The sequence below is a fragment of the Carassius gibelio genome, chromosome B21 (assembly GCF_023724105.1).
Source record: "Carassius gibelio isolate Cgi1373 ecotype wild population from Czech Republic chromosome B21, carGib1.2-hapl.c, whole genome shotgun sequence".
Classification (NCBI taxonomy): domain Eukaryota; kingdom Metazoa; phylum Chordata; class Actinopteri; order Cypriniformes; family Cyprinidae; genus Carassius; species Carassius gibelio.
Window position 1 is genome coordinate 14197333 of NC_068416.1, and position 20349 is coordinate 14217681.

The 20349-nt window shown below is 36.1% G+C and overlaps 1 protein-coding gene across 13 annotated transcripts in view; it reads left to right on the forward strand.

Annotated features, from left to right (window-relative positions):
• nrxn2a (neurexin 2a) overlaps positions 1–20349 on the forward strand; it is a 339692-nt gene that overhangs the window by 124113 nt on the left and 195230 nt on the right. For 8 of the 13 annotated variants that reach the window (XM_052588890.1, XM_052588893.1, XM_052588891.1 and 5 more), the window contains 3 exons: positions 6–32; positions 9437–9556; positions 11139–11520. In XM_052588890.1, the coding sequence (XP_052444850.1) occupies positions 6–32; positions 9437–9556; positions 11139–11520 (529 nt within the window). The remainder of the gene's footprint in view (positions 1–5; positions 33–9436; positions 9557–11138; positions 11521–20349) is intronic. The other 5 variants (XM_052588894.1, XM_052588895.1, XM_052588884.1 and 2 more) reach the window with 1 other exon arrangement.

Below are 20349 nucleotides of genomic sequence, written 5' to 3' on the forward strand. Positions count from 1 at the left end.
ACCAGATTGTATCGGGATAGACTGTAACCTTAGTAAGTGATTCTTTTATCTGCAATGCTATTTTTATCTCTTCTCTCTCATGCTCAGCCCCGATTCATCCAAAGTTTCTTCTCCTCCCTCGTAATACTGTCTTCCTGCACCGTTAACACAGATTTTCTTTTGAACATGTTCCCAGTTTGCATCCCTCTCTCTTTTTTTCCTCTTGTTGTTTCTCCCCCCAACACCCCCCTCTCTCCTGCCTTCCCTCAATCTCAATCTCTTTTGTTCCGCAAAATCTGCCGATTTGCTGCGGTGTTTGAAATTAAGCATAACCATCCCGACAGTTTCCATTTCAACACCATATGTTTCTCACTGCTCCTCCAATGCTCTAGTCTGTTTCATGTCCCTGTGGGACTCCGTTGCATAAGGAAAATACGGTAATAAACCATTTACTAAAAGAAGAAGTTTTCATTTGCCAAATCAGGCGTGAGGTTGAACATTGCCTGTATTTGAGCGCTGTTTCATCTGTGCTTAATTGCTGGGAAACGATGCAGTCCTCAGTTTTAGCAGTGCCGTGATGCTGAAGGTAAGTAGTATAAATCGGTTGTATGAGACGAGAACGAGATGTGATTTCCTGCCAACTGGCTACTTGGGGTGCCGAAATACAACTGGGTAAACTGGCAGTGTGTGAGTTTCACAAACCAAAACAGAGACAGACATTTCGACCCAAAGGAGCATATCTTCAAAGGAGCATAACCAGAGATTGTTTTACTATAGATAAGAGGGTCTGTATTACTATTGGAGAGAGTGTAACGGCTAACTTGGATCACCTGTCCCTTAATAACCAATCACAATACAGTCTTGATATCATTGAATTTCAGTTGTAAATTATAAAATGATAAGCTATTTCCTCTAAAAAGCTTAGTGCAGTTTCTCCTCCATAGACATCCATAAAATAAAATAAAAAACTTTTCTCTGGTTTCCTTTCCCACGTACTGCCCGACTGGAAGCGTTATCTTTTGCAGTTACACTTTATCGGCTAATTGTTGCAGGCTTGCTTTATAGAGGCTTTGGAATAACTGACTGTAGCATTATTTTTCAGATAAACAAGTATGTTAACTTAGCATGTTTCCTAAATATCTGTAAACATATTATGGTATTTTTATGCTTTATTAGAGTCTTACATAAAGCACTTTTAAATGTATAAATACACTGTAACAAGGACACCTTAAAATAACGTGTTTCCAAATATTATTACATTTTCATTACATTACATTTTTATGTATTCAACTTCATTCTGTCCACTCCCCCCCAAAAAAAAAAAAGTTTAGAAACAGATAGAGTTAATTACAAATAAAGTAGCACATATAATTAAATGTGAAATGTTTAAGTAGAAAGACTGAAATCGTATTTCTTGCAATGTATCTGTTTTTCTTTCTGTTTATCTTTTATTTTAATTTATTCATTTGGGTTTATTGACCCTACTTGAAGATTAAAAAAAAAAAAAAAAAAAAAAAAAAAAAATATATATATATATATATATATATATATATAATATATAATATATATATATATATATATATATATAAAATATATATATATATATATATATATATATATAATCTATTTTGCTTGCATTTATTTGATAAAAATACAGTAATAATGCAATATTTTGAAATATTCTTACAATTTAAATGAACTAATGTGATAATACTTTGCTTTATAGTGTCATTGTTACATGTACTTACTGTAGTAATGACAAAAATTATGCATAATTGCATGCCATAACCTAACACATTTGTAAGTACATGTTAATAATTAATATTGCTCAGTTCTTAAATATACAATATAAATATAGGGGAAGTTGTTGCCTAGTGGTTAAAGAGTTTGACTCCTAACCCTAGGGTTGTGGGCTCGAGGCCGGCAATACCACAACTGAGGAGCCCTTGAGCAAGGCACTGAACCCCCAACTGTTTCCCGGGTGCTGCAGCATAAATGTCTGCCCACTGCTCCGGGTGTTTTAGAGTCACGGTTTCGGTACAGTCTGGTATGTGTTATATTTATGGAAAAACTATAAAAATATTCTACAAGCAACAGCACAAATAGATACAATAGTGTAAAGATACAAATAAAATACAAAATTTTTAGGGAGGTCTTACATTAGTTTTTAGGTAAAGAAATGTAATAAAGTTATCAAATGTAAAACAGGATTGCATATTGGACTGTATAAATTAAAGATGATTTTTTAATTAAATTTACAAAAGGCTTTTCAATCAAGAGCAGTGCGTGATTTATTTGTTGTTCCTATTCGATTAAAGACTGTCACTTTAAGAGAATGCAATGATCCAGTGCACTGATACAGGAGGCCTAAGTTCAGCCGGCTATATCTGCGATAGGATACTTACCAAGAAGGACATTATGACATCATTTTTGTGTAAATTTGTCCATTTAAACACAATACTTCAGAGAGAGCTTAATATTTGCGCAAGTTCTGAGACGCAGGTTTGCGCATCGGAAGAGCACATGTAAAAGCTTCTCACTGCGTGGGTGAGCTTGTGTCCTTTGGCACTCACAATAAATGTTTAAACTAACAAAGCTTAAATGAGTTTAAACACAGATATCAACGTGTGCTGTTCAGGTCTCACTGTGTGTGGAGAACCGTCCCATCCCTATATATATATATATATTATTACAATCATTAATCCACTCTTCAGTGTCACATGATCCTTCAGAAATCATTCTAATATGCTGGAAACTTTTCTTTTTTTTATTGTCAGTATTGAAAACATTTGTGCTGCCTTTTCATGGACACTGTGACAGTGATTAATGCATGATTTATGCATCATTGCTGAATAAAAATATTGAATTCTTTAAAATGGTAGTGTATGGAACAAATGGTACATCTGATTAGTAGCTTATGTCAGAGGGACAAAAATAGATGTAAAAATAGACAATAATAAATGAATTTAACTGAAATATGATGTAACTGGTAACTAAACACTAAGTAGCCAAATATTTAATGAACATAATGTATGATGTGTTATGTAGTAATATGATATCAGGTAATATTGGCATATTTATTCTGTACTTGGCTTTGTACAGTTAGTAGTATTATGTCCTCATTTCAGTAACAGAAAAGAATGTGTGTGGATGTGCATTGTGTCTGTTTCATCAGTGTCAAAAATGACAAGGCTACAGTAGGAGATTTCACCCTCTTTCCTTTGTTTGAGGATTGAAGCTTTTTACATTTGCTTATGATATTGTACATTACTAAAATGCACGCCACGTACAGTATTTACATCTCTAATTGTGAGATTTGTCTCTGTAGTACTTCATTAGTCACGCGGCAGTAGGTGTTTGTGCTTCAGGACACGGTTCCCAGAAAGCCATGAAAGTCTTTTGTGCTTTGGAAATTTTGACATATTCACCATTCAAATGCGTCATCACAGATTTATTCATCTGTTTTAATGACTCAACCGATTTGGATTTGTTTTTCATGTTAAATGTTAAAATGATTCCAATGACAAACCCATGACACATCAGGTGCTGGTTTAAATGAACTGCAGAGGCATTACACAGAGCTTTTAAGCAGCAAGTAGGCCCACTCAGATGTGCACATCCTTTATATTTGTTAATGAAGTGTTTGGTTACTTATATTATGAGTTAGGCAACCAGTCACAGATTTACCATTCTGACGATGTCTTTCATGCTTTTCTGGACCTTGACAGTGTTATTTACTTGGTAGTCTAATGGACAGTCTCAAGCCTCACGGTTTTCATCATAAATATCTTAAATTGTGGTTTGAAGACGAACAAAGCTTTTATGGGTTTGCAACAACATGGGGGTACAGTAAGTGATTAATGACAAAATTTTCATTTTGGGGTGGAGTAACCCTTTAAGCTTGTTTAGCTGCACTTGTTGTATAATGTCAATTTACACAGGGATGTTTTATACATGTCCTTCCTTTTCTTCTTCTTCTTCCAAAAAAAAAAAAAAAAAATCTGGGTGACACTGGGAGCACTTATAATATAAGCGAATAGCTTTCCGAACGTAAACAGATCAGGTGTAAATTAATTCATCCGAGATGAAAAAGCGCACAAAAATAAATAAATAAGGCTGTGAAAGGCTTGGGGTAACTCACATCTCTTCAATCCACTGCATCGTCTCATGTTTATCACACAGTCATCTTCATTTAAAGTGAAGGGAACACTAAATTATTTCCCCAGAGCTGATGATGCGCTATCATCTGTTGCTTCTATCAAACATGAATAAATACATTAGATAAATAGATTACAGATAAATAAATAGAACATAGATACATAAAATGCACCACATATCAGATGTGAACTTTGTAAAAAAAAATATATATATATATTTATATATAATTTATATATATATATATATATATATATATATATATATATATATATATTTTTTTTTTTTTTTTTTTTTAAACAACTAATCATAGCTATCTGATCTGACCAAATGTCAATAGTTCCCATGTAAATATATTTATTTATTTCTTTATTGGGAGGGGTCTAATTAATGTAATATGTATTTTAAGGCTTGCCTTTTACTGTATATTTATTTTTATTTTTAAAGCACATAACTGCATGAATTTTACCAGCAGGTGGCAACAAACACCATATATTGCAGCCTCAGCTTTAGTTTTACCCGAGTTTCAGGGGCTGCAAATGCTGAAGTGCCTTTTGAAGAACTAAATCTTCAAATCATCCCTGTTCAGGGAGTGTAACGTCCTTGTCATCAAATACATTACAAAATATGGTATATGCATTTGATGACACGTATTGAGTTTTATTGCATGCCTGCTATTTATGATCTAAGAAACGATTAATCACGGATAATGATGAATCTCTGCTTGGTCATTTGTGGATAAGTACATTCATAATCAGATGTGCATCTGATGTGTTAACCTGTGGAAGTGTTTCACAGTCCCCTCTACGCTCTCAATATTAACTCGATGGGTATGTCAAACATATTCAGACTGATGGAAGTTTTAATGACAGTAAAATGTTAATTGACTTTTAAATAGACAGAAATGCTGGTAGTTAAAGTAAATTATACCCAATTAGGGACCCTCTGCCATCTGTTGGAATTCTTCTCACCATGATGTGCATTTTAAACAGTTTAACACCGAGTAATCGTGAATACCAAGCACATCCAGATGACGTTACCATGCAAAAATCACACATTAATGTTAAGTTAACATTAGGTTTTGATGAATAATTGACGACGCCTGAAGCCGTTCATCAAAGTTTGATATGAAAATCTGCATTATAACGAACCTTTATTTATCTAGCACTGTTATAACTCGTATTTGATTACACGCACAGGTTTTATTTGTACCTGAATTTGTTTACGCTGTTGTGGTTTCATCCGAAATGCTGAGTAATGCTAGGCCGAGCCGAAGCGACGTGTGCGATCTTAGATTTAAAAGCAGGGACGGGCAACGATTTAAATGTAATTAACAAGCTGCCAGAAGGTGTAGGACGGCAACTCCCCCTCTTTCTGCCTCCTGCTCGCTTATTCCAGGTTTTTTTTTCTTTTTTTCTTTTTTTTTTTTTGAGCTAGAAGAGCTAATTAGAAGGATGATATGACACAGACTCACTCCAATGCAAAGAAAGTCACACATACCTGGTCGTTACGAGTTTTACTCACAGGGATGTAATCTATAGTGCAATATTGAGCCGCAAACAGATTGCCTCCCAGATTAATACCAGCTGTTTTGCTTATACGAAGTCATCCGTGGAAGGTTCATCAGATTTCGAGTGCTACAACACCCCTACAAATAGGCTGATGTTGTTCCTCGGAGGGTCTGTTGACTCCAGCAGAGCCAATTAGAGTAGCCAGCAGTGCAGTCTGAGGGGCTTTGAACCTCCATGTCAGTCTCTAGCCGCTGCGCACGATGAAGGCTGAGGCAGCTGCATCGGCCTGACCCATTTTTCTACAAGCACCGCAGGCGCTTCTGAGCACGTGCCAACCAGGCCGCAGCGGGCCGGCAGCAGGCGCTTCTCAAAACCATTGCTTTAGCATATTATCGCCGAACATTCACTGGTTTTGTGTCGCCGGTCGGACTCTTGAGAGATTCGGTTTGTGTGTACTGTAACTTTAAACCTGTGTACTGAGACACAGTATGGTTTTTTCCTCAGCCATAAAACTCCTGAGCCTGTAAGATGATTATACACATGCCAGGGGCCAATTCAATTTCATTTCAGTTCAGTTTAAGTATAATGCGTTTGTCTCGTGTTACACACAAATGCTCAGACACCACCAGTCACTCTCTGTTATAATGAGCAGAACTGCTGCAATTGTTTTTTTTTTTTGTTTTTTTTGCTTTTGAATGATTTTAAGACACCGAATCAATTCGGTTTGTATCTGTAAATTACACATGTAAAGGGGAATCCAAGAGTGTTTTATACAGTAGTTTAGACAAAAGCAGAATTAAACTGGCAGGTGGAGATGAAACATAGCTTTTAGCAATCACACATACTGTAGGTGGTAATGTGATGATGTTTAGGTTCAGCTGTTGGGGAAATCCATATGAATAAACGAAGAAAACAGAGGTTAGTTAAGTGGATAGTAAAATGGAAACCAATAAAATGAAACCAAACGTGCATTAACATACATAACATTGCTTTTGAGTTTAGCAGACAGATATTTCCCAATAGATTCTACTGTATATTGTGTGTGGAATCTTTTTAAATGAATGTTGCTGAAAGAGAAAGAGATTAGAAGAATGTCCAAGGGTATTCATGATAGCTGTATAATACACATTAAAACTGAACTACATATATAATCAGGTAGCACTGGTGCACACACGCATATATACTATGGAAGCCCATTTCTACCACTGAATAAAAATTTGTATCTACTTTTTTATCTCACAGATGGTACAAACTCACAATTCTGACTTTTGTGAGATTTAAATTAACAATTATGAGAAGAAAAAAAAAACTAAAAATTGCAGGATTTAAACTCAATTCTGAGGGAAATAAACACAATTTTGAGTTAAAGTCAGACTCGCAGTTCTTTATTTTTTCCCCATTAGAATTGGACATTGTGACTCGCAATTTCGTGTTTATATCTCAAAATTCTGAGGAAAAAGTCAGAATTGCAAGATTTACTCCCAAATACAAGGGAAAAATTAATTCTAAAAGAATTAGATAAAACTTGCAATTCTGACTTTATAACTCGTAACTGTGATTTTATATCTCACAAGCAATCAAACCAACAAAAAAGCAGTATTATGTAAGTGCTGTGACAAGTCCCGGTTCATCTTCACAGTGCACCTATTCAGGTAATCTAGTGTCTAGGTTCATTTTTTAATAAATAAAAAGAAAACAAGTATTTAGAATATAAATAGAACAGAGAGTGTAAGGGTTAAAGGGTTATTTTTTTCAATAAATAACAGAAACTAAGTATATAGAATAGAGAGTGCTAGTGTTAGAGGGTCAAGTGCAGATGGAAGAGATCTTTCTTAAGCCATTTCTTGAAGATGGATAAAGACTCAGCTGCTCAGATCAAATAAACCTATCGGTAATCCCCGCCCCCTTAGTTACTGTTGCGAACTCAGACAAACAAACAGATTTGTTAAAAGTCTTACAATGAAAGCTGTCAGTGTGAAAACCTTGTCCTTTTATCTTTTTGATAAATCTTGGACACAGAAGTACCACAATTGAAGTGGGACTTGAATATGCCATGGAGGGATATACAAAAGATTTTAATATAAATATGGTGGGTATTAATTTGGAAGTGAGGGTTCACAGATCACAATGCAAGCAGGAGAAGCCTCATGTTATGTTCGTTAGAATCACAGATAATAACATCTCGGATCAACACTGTTTATGTATCACAGGGTATATTTAAATTAATTTACATTTAACCAGTTTAATATGAAGAGACAGTGAAATGGAGACCTTTGTTTATATGTTTCTGCCCTACATTGTACAAGACGCGAGAACAGTCAGCTATTTATGGACTCACTAACTTTAACGACTTTAAGCACAAGATGACATTAACGTTCTGCTTGAGCAGATAAAAATTCTAACTTATTGAGAGTATGACGACCAGAAAACGAATGTATTTGTCTTCATTGGGGGGGTTGCATGCTTTGGGATATTTTGTTCCATTTTGTTTGGGTTTAGGAAATAGAATAAAATAAATTCCATTTCCTATCCTCTCAGGATACCTGGAATCACTGTTACAAGTACCCCGAACACATCACATTTGCATTTTTGATGGATAAACTCCTTAAAAAACTATGTGAGCTTCGGATCGTCCAGTGTTATCTACGATGCTGAAACCTACAGATGTCCGAGTTACACTCCCCGTGCAACTGATACTCAACTGCCATTGGCTCATCTGCATTTGAGGGGAGGGGCTTACTGATAGGTCAATTGGACAGGGAACTGTATACATTTACACTACAGTAAGAATTATTTTTCATTTATTCACCAAGGATGCTTTAAATAAACCAGTAAAGAGACTGTAAAGGCATTTTTATTTTAAATAAATGCTACTCTTTTAAACTATATGTTCATCAAATAATCTTGAAGAAATTACACAGTACAGTAAATTACACACGTCCCTTAAAATGCTGAAATATTAAAAATGCTGTTTTCATTGTTGATAATAATAGGAACTGTTGTTTGAGGGGATCAGCAGATTAGAATGATTTCTGAAAATTGTTGTGACACTAAAGATGTATGTATGGATGTAAGTGTATAAAATAACAATATGGATCATTTATTTAACATGCCTGTTGCTTAGTTTAAAAGAACAGACAACTATTCTCAACCAACTTGATCACACTTACCTGTTCTGTTAAAAAGTAAAAAGAGGAAAAGACATGATTGGTAGGAAACGGTTACCAGTTACATTTAAAAGTTAAAATGTTGAGGGTCTTTGTATTTGGTTGGTTGAGCTGCAGAAAATCATTTGACAGTTACAGATTTGAAAACCAAAAAGGCAGGAATAAAGAACCCTAAACTGAACTCTTAAGATAAATATTCAGGATGATAATAAAACTGTTAGTATGTGTACAGAAACATATTTTTCTGAAGGTAGAATGTCAGTACTGGTCCATATGTCTTAAAGAATACATATGTTTACCCTATAGAGTCTCACAGAAAGAGTTAGTGGAACAGCATATGTACATGTCACGATTCTCCTTAAGGAGCGTGTCGGATTGTATTTTTTGTGTGGGCACTGGTTGTGTGAAATGTAAATGAGCACGTCTGAATGTGTAGGTATGCTCATGAGTGTGTGTGCGCTCTCTCTTGAAATGTTTGAGTTTGTAGATATGTCCTGTCAGTTCTGTATTTGTATGTGTGTGTGTGTGTGAGATGAGAGCAGCAGGCCTGTGAGGTAGACTGTGCTGTATTGATAAGACAGGAAGCTTGCAGCGGTGTGTGACTTTGGCCCTCTCTCTCTGCAGGTAAAGGACCGGAGACTCTGTTCGCAGGGCAGAAGCTGAATGACAATGAGTGGCACTCTGTGAAGGTGGTGCGCCGTGGGAAGAGCCTGCAGCTCTCCGTTGACAATGTGACCGTGGAGGGTGAGATGAAGACCTCACATGCACTGTATATGTACTGTACATGGAGACATGGACAGTGTTGTTACAGTTATAATCAAGCTTCAGTGTGCTTTTGCATAGGCGATACAGTCTGTATGTCCAGTTATACTCAAAGTTTGGGGTCAGCAATTGTTATTATTATTTTTTTAAATTAGCACTTTATTATTAATCAGTAGTGAGAGTAAAGACACTTCTAATGATACAAAAGATTTATATTTTAAAATAAAAGCAGTTTTTTTTTACTTTGTTCATCAAAGAATCTTGAAAAAATGAAGATTGTGTTTGAAGAAAATTAATACTTTTCTTCATACATTAATCAATAGTGAGAATAGAGACATTTTAATGTTACAAGATTCATATTTCAAATAAAAGCTGTTCTTTTAAACTTTCAATTCATCAACATTAATACTTTTATTCAGCAAGGGTACATTCAAATGCTTAAAAGTAACAGTAAATCATTTTACATTGTTATAAAAATAAAAATTTAGATTAAAATCTGTTTTAAAAATGTTTCAATTCATCAAAGACATTGATAATAATAAGAAATGTTTCTTAAGCATCAAATTAATTAGCATATTAGAATAATTTTGAATGAGACACTAAAGACTGGATTAAAAGCTGCTGAAAGCTTTGCCATCACAGCATTAAATCACATTTAAAATATATATATAAAACATTTGAATAATATTCTCAATATTACCGTTTAACTGTATTTTGATCAAATAAATCCAGCTTTTGCGAGCTAAGAGACTTCTTTTATAAGCAAAAAAAGATTTTACAGACCCAAACTTTTGGTACTAGGTACTACACGTAAGGGCTTTTCACACTTTAAATAGTTCAAATGTGGTGTTTAGAGCAGTGATAACCCGGGGTTAAGTGCAGCGGGAAAAGCCCTATGATGCAATGCACATTACATGATTTTTCATATTATTTTTGCTTTAGTCTGATCAAAATGAAACATTTGAAGTTCATGTAAACACACTGTATCTTAATCAGGTGCTATCCATTAAATTAAAGTGACCAAATGAGAAAAGCATTTCAGATATTTAGGGAAGCAACTACCACTGTGAAACAATTACAGTAAATCGAATTGGTCTAAAATAGATTTTTCAATCAAACTTTTCAGACTACATTTGTGAAATAAATCATCCGATCCTCAGACAAATATGACTGAATAATTCACTCAGAAATTGCTATTTCCATAATTTCTATAATATTCAGTGAATAGCAAATTTAATTACAATTCTCTCAGAGAGTTACCTTATGGATTTTCACTTTCAGTGTAAACAGACTTGCTTGACTCTTAAAACTTGTCAAATCATGTCTAGTTATGGCAGAGTGTTATTCATTTATCGTTGTTGTGACAGCTGAAAGGTTATACATAGTACAGTTTTTCAGCTTTAGATTCATTTTGCACATTGCAAGTTCAGCGTTACCACACATCCAACTCTGAATTGAACATCAAAAGCTGTACTTGCCTTGGGATGGGCTCAGGCAGCACGCCATTCCCTCATATCATCAGCTCCCAGACCTGACTAATCGAGCGTGTTTTGTTCCGCCACAGGCCAGATGAGTGGAGCACACACGCAGCTGGAGTTCCACCACATAGAGACGGGCATCATGACTGAGCGGCGCTTTATCTCAGTCATGCCTTCCAACTTCATCGGCCACCTGCAGGGCCTCTCTTTCAATGGAATGCCATACCTAGACCAGTGCAAGAATGGTGACATCTCATACTGTGAGCTCAATGCCCGCTTTGGCATGCGCCGCATCGTGGCAGATCCCGTCAGCTTCCGGAATCGAGCCAGCTATGTGGCGCTGTCCACCCTGCAGGCTTACGCCTCCATGCACCTCTTCTTCCAGTTCAAGACCACCAGCCCCGATGGTCTGATGCTGTTTAACTCTGGAGATGGCAGTGACTTTATCGTGATCGAGCTTGTGAAGGGGTGAGTGAGTGAAAAAAAAAGATTATATTCCAACACCAAAGTTTGAATGACAGCCCCATGAAATTCAAATTTAAATAATTTAGCTTTTAGTTTATTTACAAAAAAATCCCTTTTAGCAGATATACACATTTAAAATGGGCAGCACAGATATGTTTGCATTATGTATATAATATTAACTATATAACTATGTATATAGTTTATGAATATTTTATATGATAAGATTTTTTTTTTGGTATTTTCAGATTTACTTTTAATCGTAATTTTAAGTAATTTAAATTTAAATTTAGTAATATTAGTACTTTAACTTAAACTTTTTTATTTGGTTAGTTGCAAAGGCAATATTACAAAATTATTTACTTTTTTAATTTTAAGCTTAATTTTTTTGTTTTTGTTTTTTCAAGTTTTAATAGTTTAACAGCAACAACACTGATTTACAGCATTTCTCTTCTGTGAAAATATAAACATAGTATATATATATATTAGTGGTGGGCCGTTTTCGCCGTTAACGCGAGACTCTTATCCATGGCCGCGGGAAGTGGGGGTGCTGGGGGTGCTGCAGCACCCCCTAGTGACGAGAGGGAGATAAAAAAAAAATGTAGGCCTATTAAAATATTTGTAACGCGCTTGTAACTTTTTTTTTTTTTTTTGGCAACAAGTGTGGGATCAGCTTTGACTAGCCAAGCAATTGTAAGTAGTACACTATAGTATTTTTTTAAGGTGGTGGGGATGGAGAGTATTATTTCGTTCGTGTGTTCTTTGTGTAATGGTTGTGGAGAACTGTTAAATAACGTTTAAATAGTAGGGCTGGGTATCGATTCAGATGTTCCAGATCGATTCGATTTCGATTCACAAGCTCTCAAATCGATTCTATTTCGATTCTCGATTCGATTTTCGATGTAATCGGGCCTTAAAAGATAAGCCCGACATGTCCCGAGCCGACACGTACATTTTGATTGACAGCTTTTTAAGAGCCCGAACCCATTTACAACCCGACATTATTCAAATGTACGCAGCACACAGCTCTTTTGCCTTTTGTCAGGAATGAGTCATTTATACATAGTTTAACATAATTTATACATGACTAACGTAATAGGCCACTTGGAAGTTTGAACAAATAAATAAAATAAGTCCTCTGTAACATCGTAACATCTCACCACTCTATAAATAGCCCTAAGGTATAGGCTCATTTAGCATATAAATAGGCCAACGCACCAATAAAAACAAGTCTTTCTTAAAAAATTTAATTAAGATAAATTATAAATTAAGATGGGTATTTGGCAATAACGAAATGAATTAAGATAAAGGCTCTGCTGGATTTGCTTCGCCATAGCAGCTGACATAATAAAATAATAATGCCAACATTAGCTTATATAGCCTACTCTGTCTACATTATGCATTTAAGACTCAAATAATATTTCGTTAGCCTATTATTTGAAAAAACATTTACTCACCAAGATTAGGTAAGGCCTAAGTGTTTTTGTGGAGGAAAATGATTGAATCCACTGTAGATGTCTTCAGCGCGCTCCTGCGCTCACTGATGGTGCGTCATTATTCACTCATTATTCTCATTATAAACAGGTCAAAACGTTTCCAAACCTCAGACTTTGCTTTAGTTGCTGGTGCTACCAAAACGTAATCGTCAGAAGCAAGCCTCCGTTTCAACTACTCAGCATACATTTTCGCATATTTCTCGCGCTAATCGAAACATTACATGACCGCTCATTTACCGCACAAGCCCGAGCCCGGCCCGATTGGTTCGATTGGCAATGGGCTTCTTCACACTGCCTGAACATGTGCAATGGTGCTTTTGAAGACAACTGACCACGCGCACCTGTCCGCGCTGTTGTCTGCTCAGACTCGGTACACACTCTCCGATGGCGATGTTTACATCAAGCCTGCATAGCGGCCATAGCGGACTCGAGGACGCAGAAAGTATAAGAGGCTTTAAGATGCAGTCTGTAAGACGCGAACGGGAGCATGAACTGACGCACATTGCAGAAAATGGAACCACTGCTTTAAACTGAATGAATGAATGATAGGTTCGTTGGTAACATCGCACAAGGCACATAAGAGAGTGACATCTAGTGGAGAAGATTTGTAATTAGATTAACGCTAATCTTACGTTCAATGTATGCGGAAATAAATACGGGAAAAAAATCGATTCATGGCCTTTGAGAATCGATTTTGAATCGACCACATTTTAAAAAACGATTAATCGAAAAATCTATTTTTTACCCAGCCATATTAAATAGTCGGAGATTCCTTGTGGTTTGTGTAAAAAGGTTGGAGATGGAGACAGAAAGCTTTATACTGTGCGTGTGTTCTTTGCGTAATGGATGTGGAGAACTGTTCAATAAACAAATTGCTTAAATAGTCAGAGATTATTTCCTTGTGGTCTGCGTAAAAAGATTTCGGAGTTAATAGAGTTCCGTGTGACATAAACGTGCAGTGACTCAAGCCAGCTGACCAAATCGATTGCATTGTTTTAGCGTTATTGTGAAGTTTGATTAATATTATATTTTGTTGTAATATTATTTGTTGTATCTAAATGAGTTGCATGTATGTATAGGCTATCTGAAATTGTAATGAAAGTAATTATTTCGTTTTTTTTCGATTATTAAACTATTATTTAAACTATTATTTCTGATTCTGCTTCTGCTTCAGATTAATAGCGCATTGCGCATATCTGAGAACTGATGTCTGTGTGTTTCAGACCCTGGCTGGCTGTGCACTGAAGTGTATATGACAATAAAGTAGTAAATCTCAATGTATATATTTTTAAAATGTATTTTAAATATGCCTATAGGCTCATAGGTTTTTTGTAAAGAAAATTAAAAAAAAATCACAGCACCCCCTGTTCAAAATTACTTCCCGCGGCCCTGCTCTTATCGGGCGATAAAAAAATATCGCCGTTAATCTATTCTCAAAGTTGGATTGGGAGCTGGGTCAAGGCGAGCTATGATGACTTTCACCTTGATATTTTATATAACTGACTCACTGAGGACACCCTAAAAAGATGCTCAGGACAGTTGACGGGCCACTGCTGCGCATCGTCACGAAAGCTTATCTTTCTCACGTGTTGTTAAGCCATACTGCTTGTTGATTTAAACATTAAAACATCCAAAAACTAGACGCGGAAAAGCTGAACAGTGCGCGCGTGCCGTGTTAGGTGCGCACGAGAGAGAGAGCCGCGTATCACGGACAGCGACACTGAACCGAGCTCTCTTCTGCGAAGTTCACCTCGAAGTTCCTCTTGCACCCGAACGAACAAATGCAAATCGCAGTTTGAACAAACAAAAAGATGTGAAAGAGCCAAATTCAACACCACGGTGTTCTGGTGTTCAGGGCTCACGCAGAGAAAGGCGTCTCAAAACACTAGAACATCGAATCTGCTTATTTTTGCTCTTGTGCCGACAAATACATACAAAATATGTCAAAATATCCACCTTGGAAATTATGCTCGAAAAAACTGTCAGTTATTTCTTAAGTGAAAGTAAACAGTTGAGGAAAAAAATGGGATGTGTATTATATTGGATGCGTTCATGGTCCCTTAAAGTGACCGCGCTTAATTTAGCTACTGGCTACTGTAATGTTAATCCAAAAAAATGAAAATGAAATGCTCTTGACTGAATTTCTTTGTAGTTTTAACAGTCAAACCTAAAATTATTCAGAAACCAGAAATAATTTTTGATATATATAGCAAAACTGTAATAATGTGAGATATGTTGAAGGTGTCTGAATAAATATAGGTTTGATTGTATATTTCATTTTTACATTGAAGACTATCCAGTGCTATTATTTGGTTTCTGTACCTTGACACCTACAAACTTGAAAAAAAAAAAACTTAAACATTGGTGTGAAACAGGAGTAATGTTGTTTGCACCTTGTGCAATGTGGAATTAGTTTACAGCTTTTTCAATCACTTTGTGATACATTTTGGAAACAGGAGATGAGCCCCTCTTCTAATGCACCACCTATCTTGATAAACCCCTTCTCAAAGACTTACTGTTTGTCAATTTTATTTGGGTAACCCATGTTCTAAATGCCTTCGGCAGAATTCGAATTAGATCATATTCAGATATTAATTTTGCAATACAAATTTTTTTGTCCAATCAAATGCTCTCGAATGAAAAAGCCTTTCCTACTGCATAAAAAAATAAAAAAAAAACCTTCCTGCCAGAATGTCCAATAAGAAATGTTCTTAGAAAAGAGAAATGTGATCAGTTGATTTCATGGGAACATTAACTCTTTCCCCACCAGCGTTTTTGAAAAAAGTTGCCAACCACTGCCAGTGTATTTGCGGATTTTCACAGAAATTTCATGGTCCCCAGAATATTTTGTTGTATGAATATCTCAACATGCAATATATCAAAATAAAGATCAGACCCCCTACTTTCGAAAAAACAAACAAACAAAAAAATCTGTTTTATTCTAGCTTCAAGCATTGGGTCTCATTCACTAATTTTTGCATACATTTTTTTTATTTATACGCACATTTGAACTTCTCACAAGAACTTTCCGCCTAATTCTCAACACGTGCGTACCCACATGAGCTTGTTCTTAAACTCGTTCTTCTGTTAGTGAATTTGGAGTCTTCTAAATGAGCGCCCGCGTGCACGAGGTCAGTAGTTAGCATAATTCACGCCCAAACCAGCTCCATGTAAGGGCTTTCCACAACGAGGCACTTGTACAGAGAAAGACAATTATGGCACCGAAACAAAAGACAATGAAAAATAACTTTAACGATAATGAACATGAGGTTTTGCTGTCGGAGGTGGAAGCCAGGAAAAATTATTTGTTATTTAAAAGTGTATCCACTGGCCTAATGGGCACAGGTAAAAAGGAAGCATGGGTTATTACACAGGTTTGGAGATAAGGTGGTATAGGGTGAGAGCGGTTAGTGATGTGGCTTAGGTGTGGTTCCAGTGAGTTGCATAAATCAATGAGGCCTTCTCTGGGCAACCTAAAGCGACTGAACAGCCATTCGTCACTCTCAGCGAACACATCTGTGCGCTCTCTAAAGACGCGCTCTCTCCTTAGAGCACGCGCCGCGATGTCTTCAAGCAGTACCAAGTGTGCCATGCCTCTAAACACAAGATGAGACACACTAATCACCGTTTATATAAGGATAGATCAGGTAATTGTTGTTTGGACCTCTAATATATATATATATATATATATATATATATATATATATATATATATATATATATATATATATATAAAATTGGAACTGTAATTATAATTTATAATTTATCAATAACATCTAATTATAAAGGGTTCTTAACACATGCTTATAAGGCCCCCGTTTGTACATGATTATTGCGTACGTGTGGTATAAGTTGTTCATGATTCTTTTCGTACATTTAGAATAGGGATGCACCGAATCCAGGATTCGGATTCGGCCGAATACTGAGCATTTTGACGGGGTTTGGTTTCGGCCGAACCTTAGTTTTTTTTTTCACCGAACCGAACCCTAGGCTTGCGCTACGCTGGTCGACGTCACGCGGCCGTTGATTGCGTGAAGGTGTTTCTATGAGGAGGAACACGGTCCGACAGTTCGCTCTAAACTAAACGGTTCAGGAATCTTGGGCGGCTGGGACGATTTATACCGTAGCAATAGAGAGCCAGCCAATCACATCAGGTGAAAAAATACATTGCTGTGGACGTTGTTTACTTCATTAATGTGTTTTACTGTGTTAATGGAATAAGGATGCGAGTAGGATTTGGTATTCGGTTTCGGATTCGGCCAAATCTTAAACAGTGGATTCAGTATTCGGCCGAACCCTAAAAATCTGGATTCGGTGCATCCCTAATTTAGAATAAATTTTAGTACGAAAGTTTTTGATGAATCATGATTTTTTCGTGAAAACGTCCGTAAGCACATTACACACAAAAATCTGTACCTACGCATATTTAGTGAATGAGAACCATTGTTTTTTATCAACACTTTAGGTAGGTTTAATAAAAAAAGCAACATTTTGAACAAAAAGCTCAGAAAATCGCATAAGTAAAGATGCAGTAGATGGCTTCCATCTGTACTGCCAAAACTTGCACAGACCTTTACTAATTTCTAGACTGACATTTCACCCTGTAACATAAGCCAGTTTTCATTTATATGTGGTTATTGTTGATGATCACATTACATATGAGATCGCTCGTTTTTGCATCTTCCTGGTCTGTGTTTTTGATTGTCAATTTCCAGACTCATTCAGGAGATGCGTAGTAGCCCCTCCCTATAGCACATAACAGTGAAAACATGGAAACTCAGAAAATTCTATGTTTGCCGGGGAAGGAGAAAAGTGGCTGAACTGTAAGAGCGAATTCCAAGTGAAAGTGAGCATTCCTATGCCCTACGCCTTCCGAGGGGCAGAGCCTTTGACGTGTGTTCTTTGAAGGGTGTAGGGCAGTGGTCACCAACCTTTTCAAGCCTAAGATCACAAGTCCAAATGTAAACTAAGATCTACCACTTGCAATAAATTATGAAAAACAAGGCCACAATGTAAGTTCTACTTTGAGATTCTTTGTTGCCTGTTAGTCACTAGCAACATATTTATTTAACTATACAAATAGTATATAACTATACAGTCAACTATAATGCAACATTTTCAACAGTAATATAACATTTTTAAGTATTTCCACAGGCTTATTACTAGTATATAAACACAATAATCAGTCAATTACAGGCCTAAGCCAATAATGTACTGTTTCACTTTCCCTTTTAAAACATATTTCAAACACTTCACAATGGAAATACTCAGGTTAGTGCAACTAGCATACAAAATATTATGACAACAGTCATCCTTCAAATATTTTCATTACCTAAATAATCAATCAATTACAGGCCTAAAACAATCATGTACAGCACTGATTCTCTTTCCCTTTTTCAACAACATAAAACACAAAACACTTTTAACAATGTATCCGAAGATGCACGACTTTGAGCCGAATCTGGCCGAGCAGACGGATATTAGTACGTCTTATCACACTGGCACCCAGTTGGCAGGTCTAAATCAGTTGTATGGTCAGGTTTTCAGTCTAAAAGAGTTGCATCAAATACAAATGTCTCGTCTGTTTGGGGAGATGTGCGTGCAGTCAGCGGAGGCTTGCGATGCAGTGCCGGGCGAAAGTATAAAGAAAGCGGTTGTTATACAGACATTATATGTAACTATAGGCTATTTGATAGGCTATTTGATTGGACAGATATACCCCTGTCCCTCCCCTAGACACCATGTACTACACACAATAGGCTCACACATGGTTCATTTTAAATTAATAAATAATAATGAATAAAAATATTTCAAAATCAGTTTTCAGATTTTGAAAACTGTTTGCGATCGACTTTAAATGCTTCCAAGATCGACTTGTTGACCGCGATTGGAAATATATGTTTTTTTTCTCATTATTATTATTTTATTCAAATTGTCTAATTGTGTCTTATTTACTATTAAGCTTTTTCAAACTAAACTTGCTTAAACTTGCTTACACTACATACTGAAAAATATGACAACAACAACAAAAAAAAAAACATTTTGTTAGCCTATAGTACTTACATTTGTTTGTGAAATCTAAATCGACCGCAACGTTGCTTTAAAATGCATCGCAAGATCTCCTAACTTAAGATCGCATGATCACAAACAGAAATCTCTTCTGTGTAGTGACCATCGTGTGTTCCCTTTGCAAACAAACTTCTGGAAGGGCCCTTCATCAAGTAGCTCAATTTAATTTGGAGTGTCCCTACAAATGGCGTCCCCTTCCTGAAGTGCCCTTGAAGGGTTCGAAAAAGCTGTTTGGAATTCACCCGTAAGATTCAGCGTCTGACTCCACCTTCTGCTGCTCCAAACCAATCAAAGCAAGAGTTAATTAAACAGAATTTGTTCATTATTAAAGGACTTTTTGGCTTAGTCAGAGGAGCACGAGGAGCAGAGGAGCACTGTTTTTACTAAAAAACAGAATTAAGCATTAAAATCCTATTATTAAAAGACATTTAATTAAAGTGTGAAGTTGAGAGTGGAACTATAAAGATGAGATGAGCATAGAAGATTTCTTAACATTACTGCACAAATAAGGAACTAGAAATTTCTGAAATAGGCAGGGTATTATGAAATGATAATAACATTGAGAACTACCTGATTGAGAAAAGAGAGAGAGATGAAATTAGAGTGCAATATAAAGTTAAGCCTTAGCTATACGTGATGGAAAGCCTGAGGCCTGAGAGACACAGAGAAAGCCACCTTAGCAGAAAGTGAAGTTTCCTGGACTATTCTACGGCGCTACAGCAAAGGAAATTATATTATTCTCTAAATCGCTCACTTGCCATCTCATTTGAATGTGATGAAAAAGACTGTGAAATAATACTAAGACAATACTTTCTCATATCGTGTGATCCTTGGTGGCTGCACGCAAAAATATACACCTTATCTGGTGTAGTCCATTTCATGAACAATTTCTGAATGAATTTGAATTCTGAATGAATGAACAAAATATTAATTTTGTTAAAAAAAACTTGCAGGCTTTGTTTCAAAGTCTTGGGACTTGTGTTTTAAGGTGCCTTTAAAAGGTAGGCATCTTAAATGTATGCTTCTTACTTTATACTTCATGCTTTGGCCACAGTATTTGTGTATTGCAACCTGAATTTTAGGTGCTAACTCACCTTTTCCAATATGCTTGTATAGGTCGTTTGTCCAAATCCCTGAAATACGACCCATCAGAGCATATACTACAATTGCGCCCCCATCGGCAAAAGGTCGTTTTCATATTAATGTTTTGTACTCATTTATTTGCCCTCTGGTTTGTGTTTCGTGTAGCTCAGTTAGTAGATTATTGCAT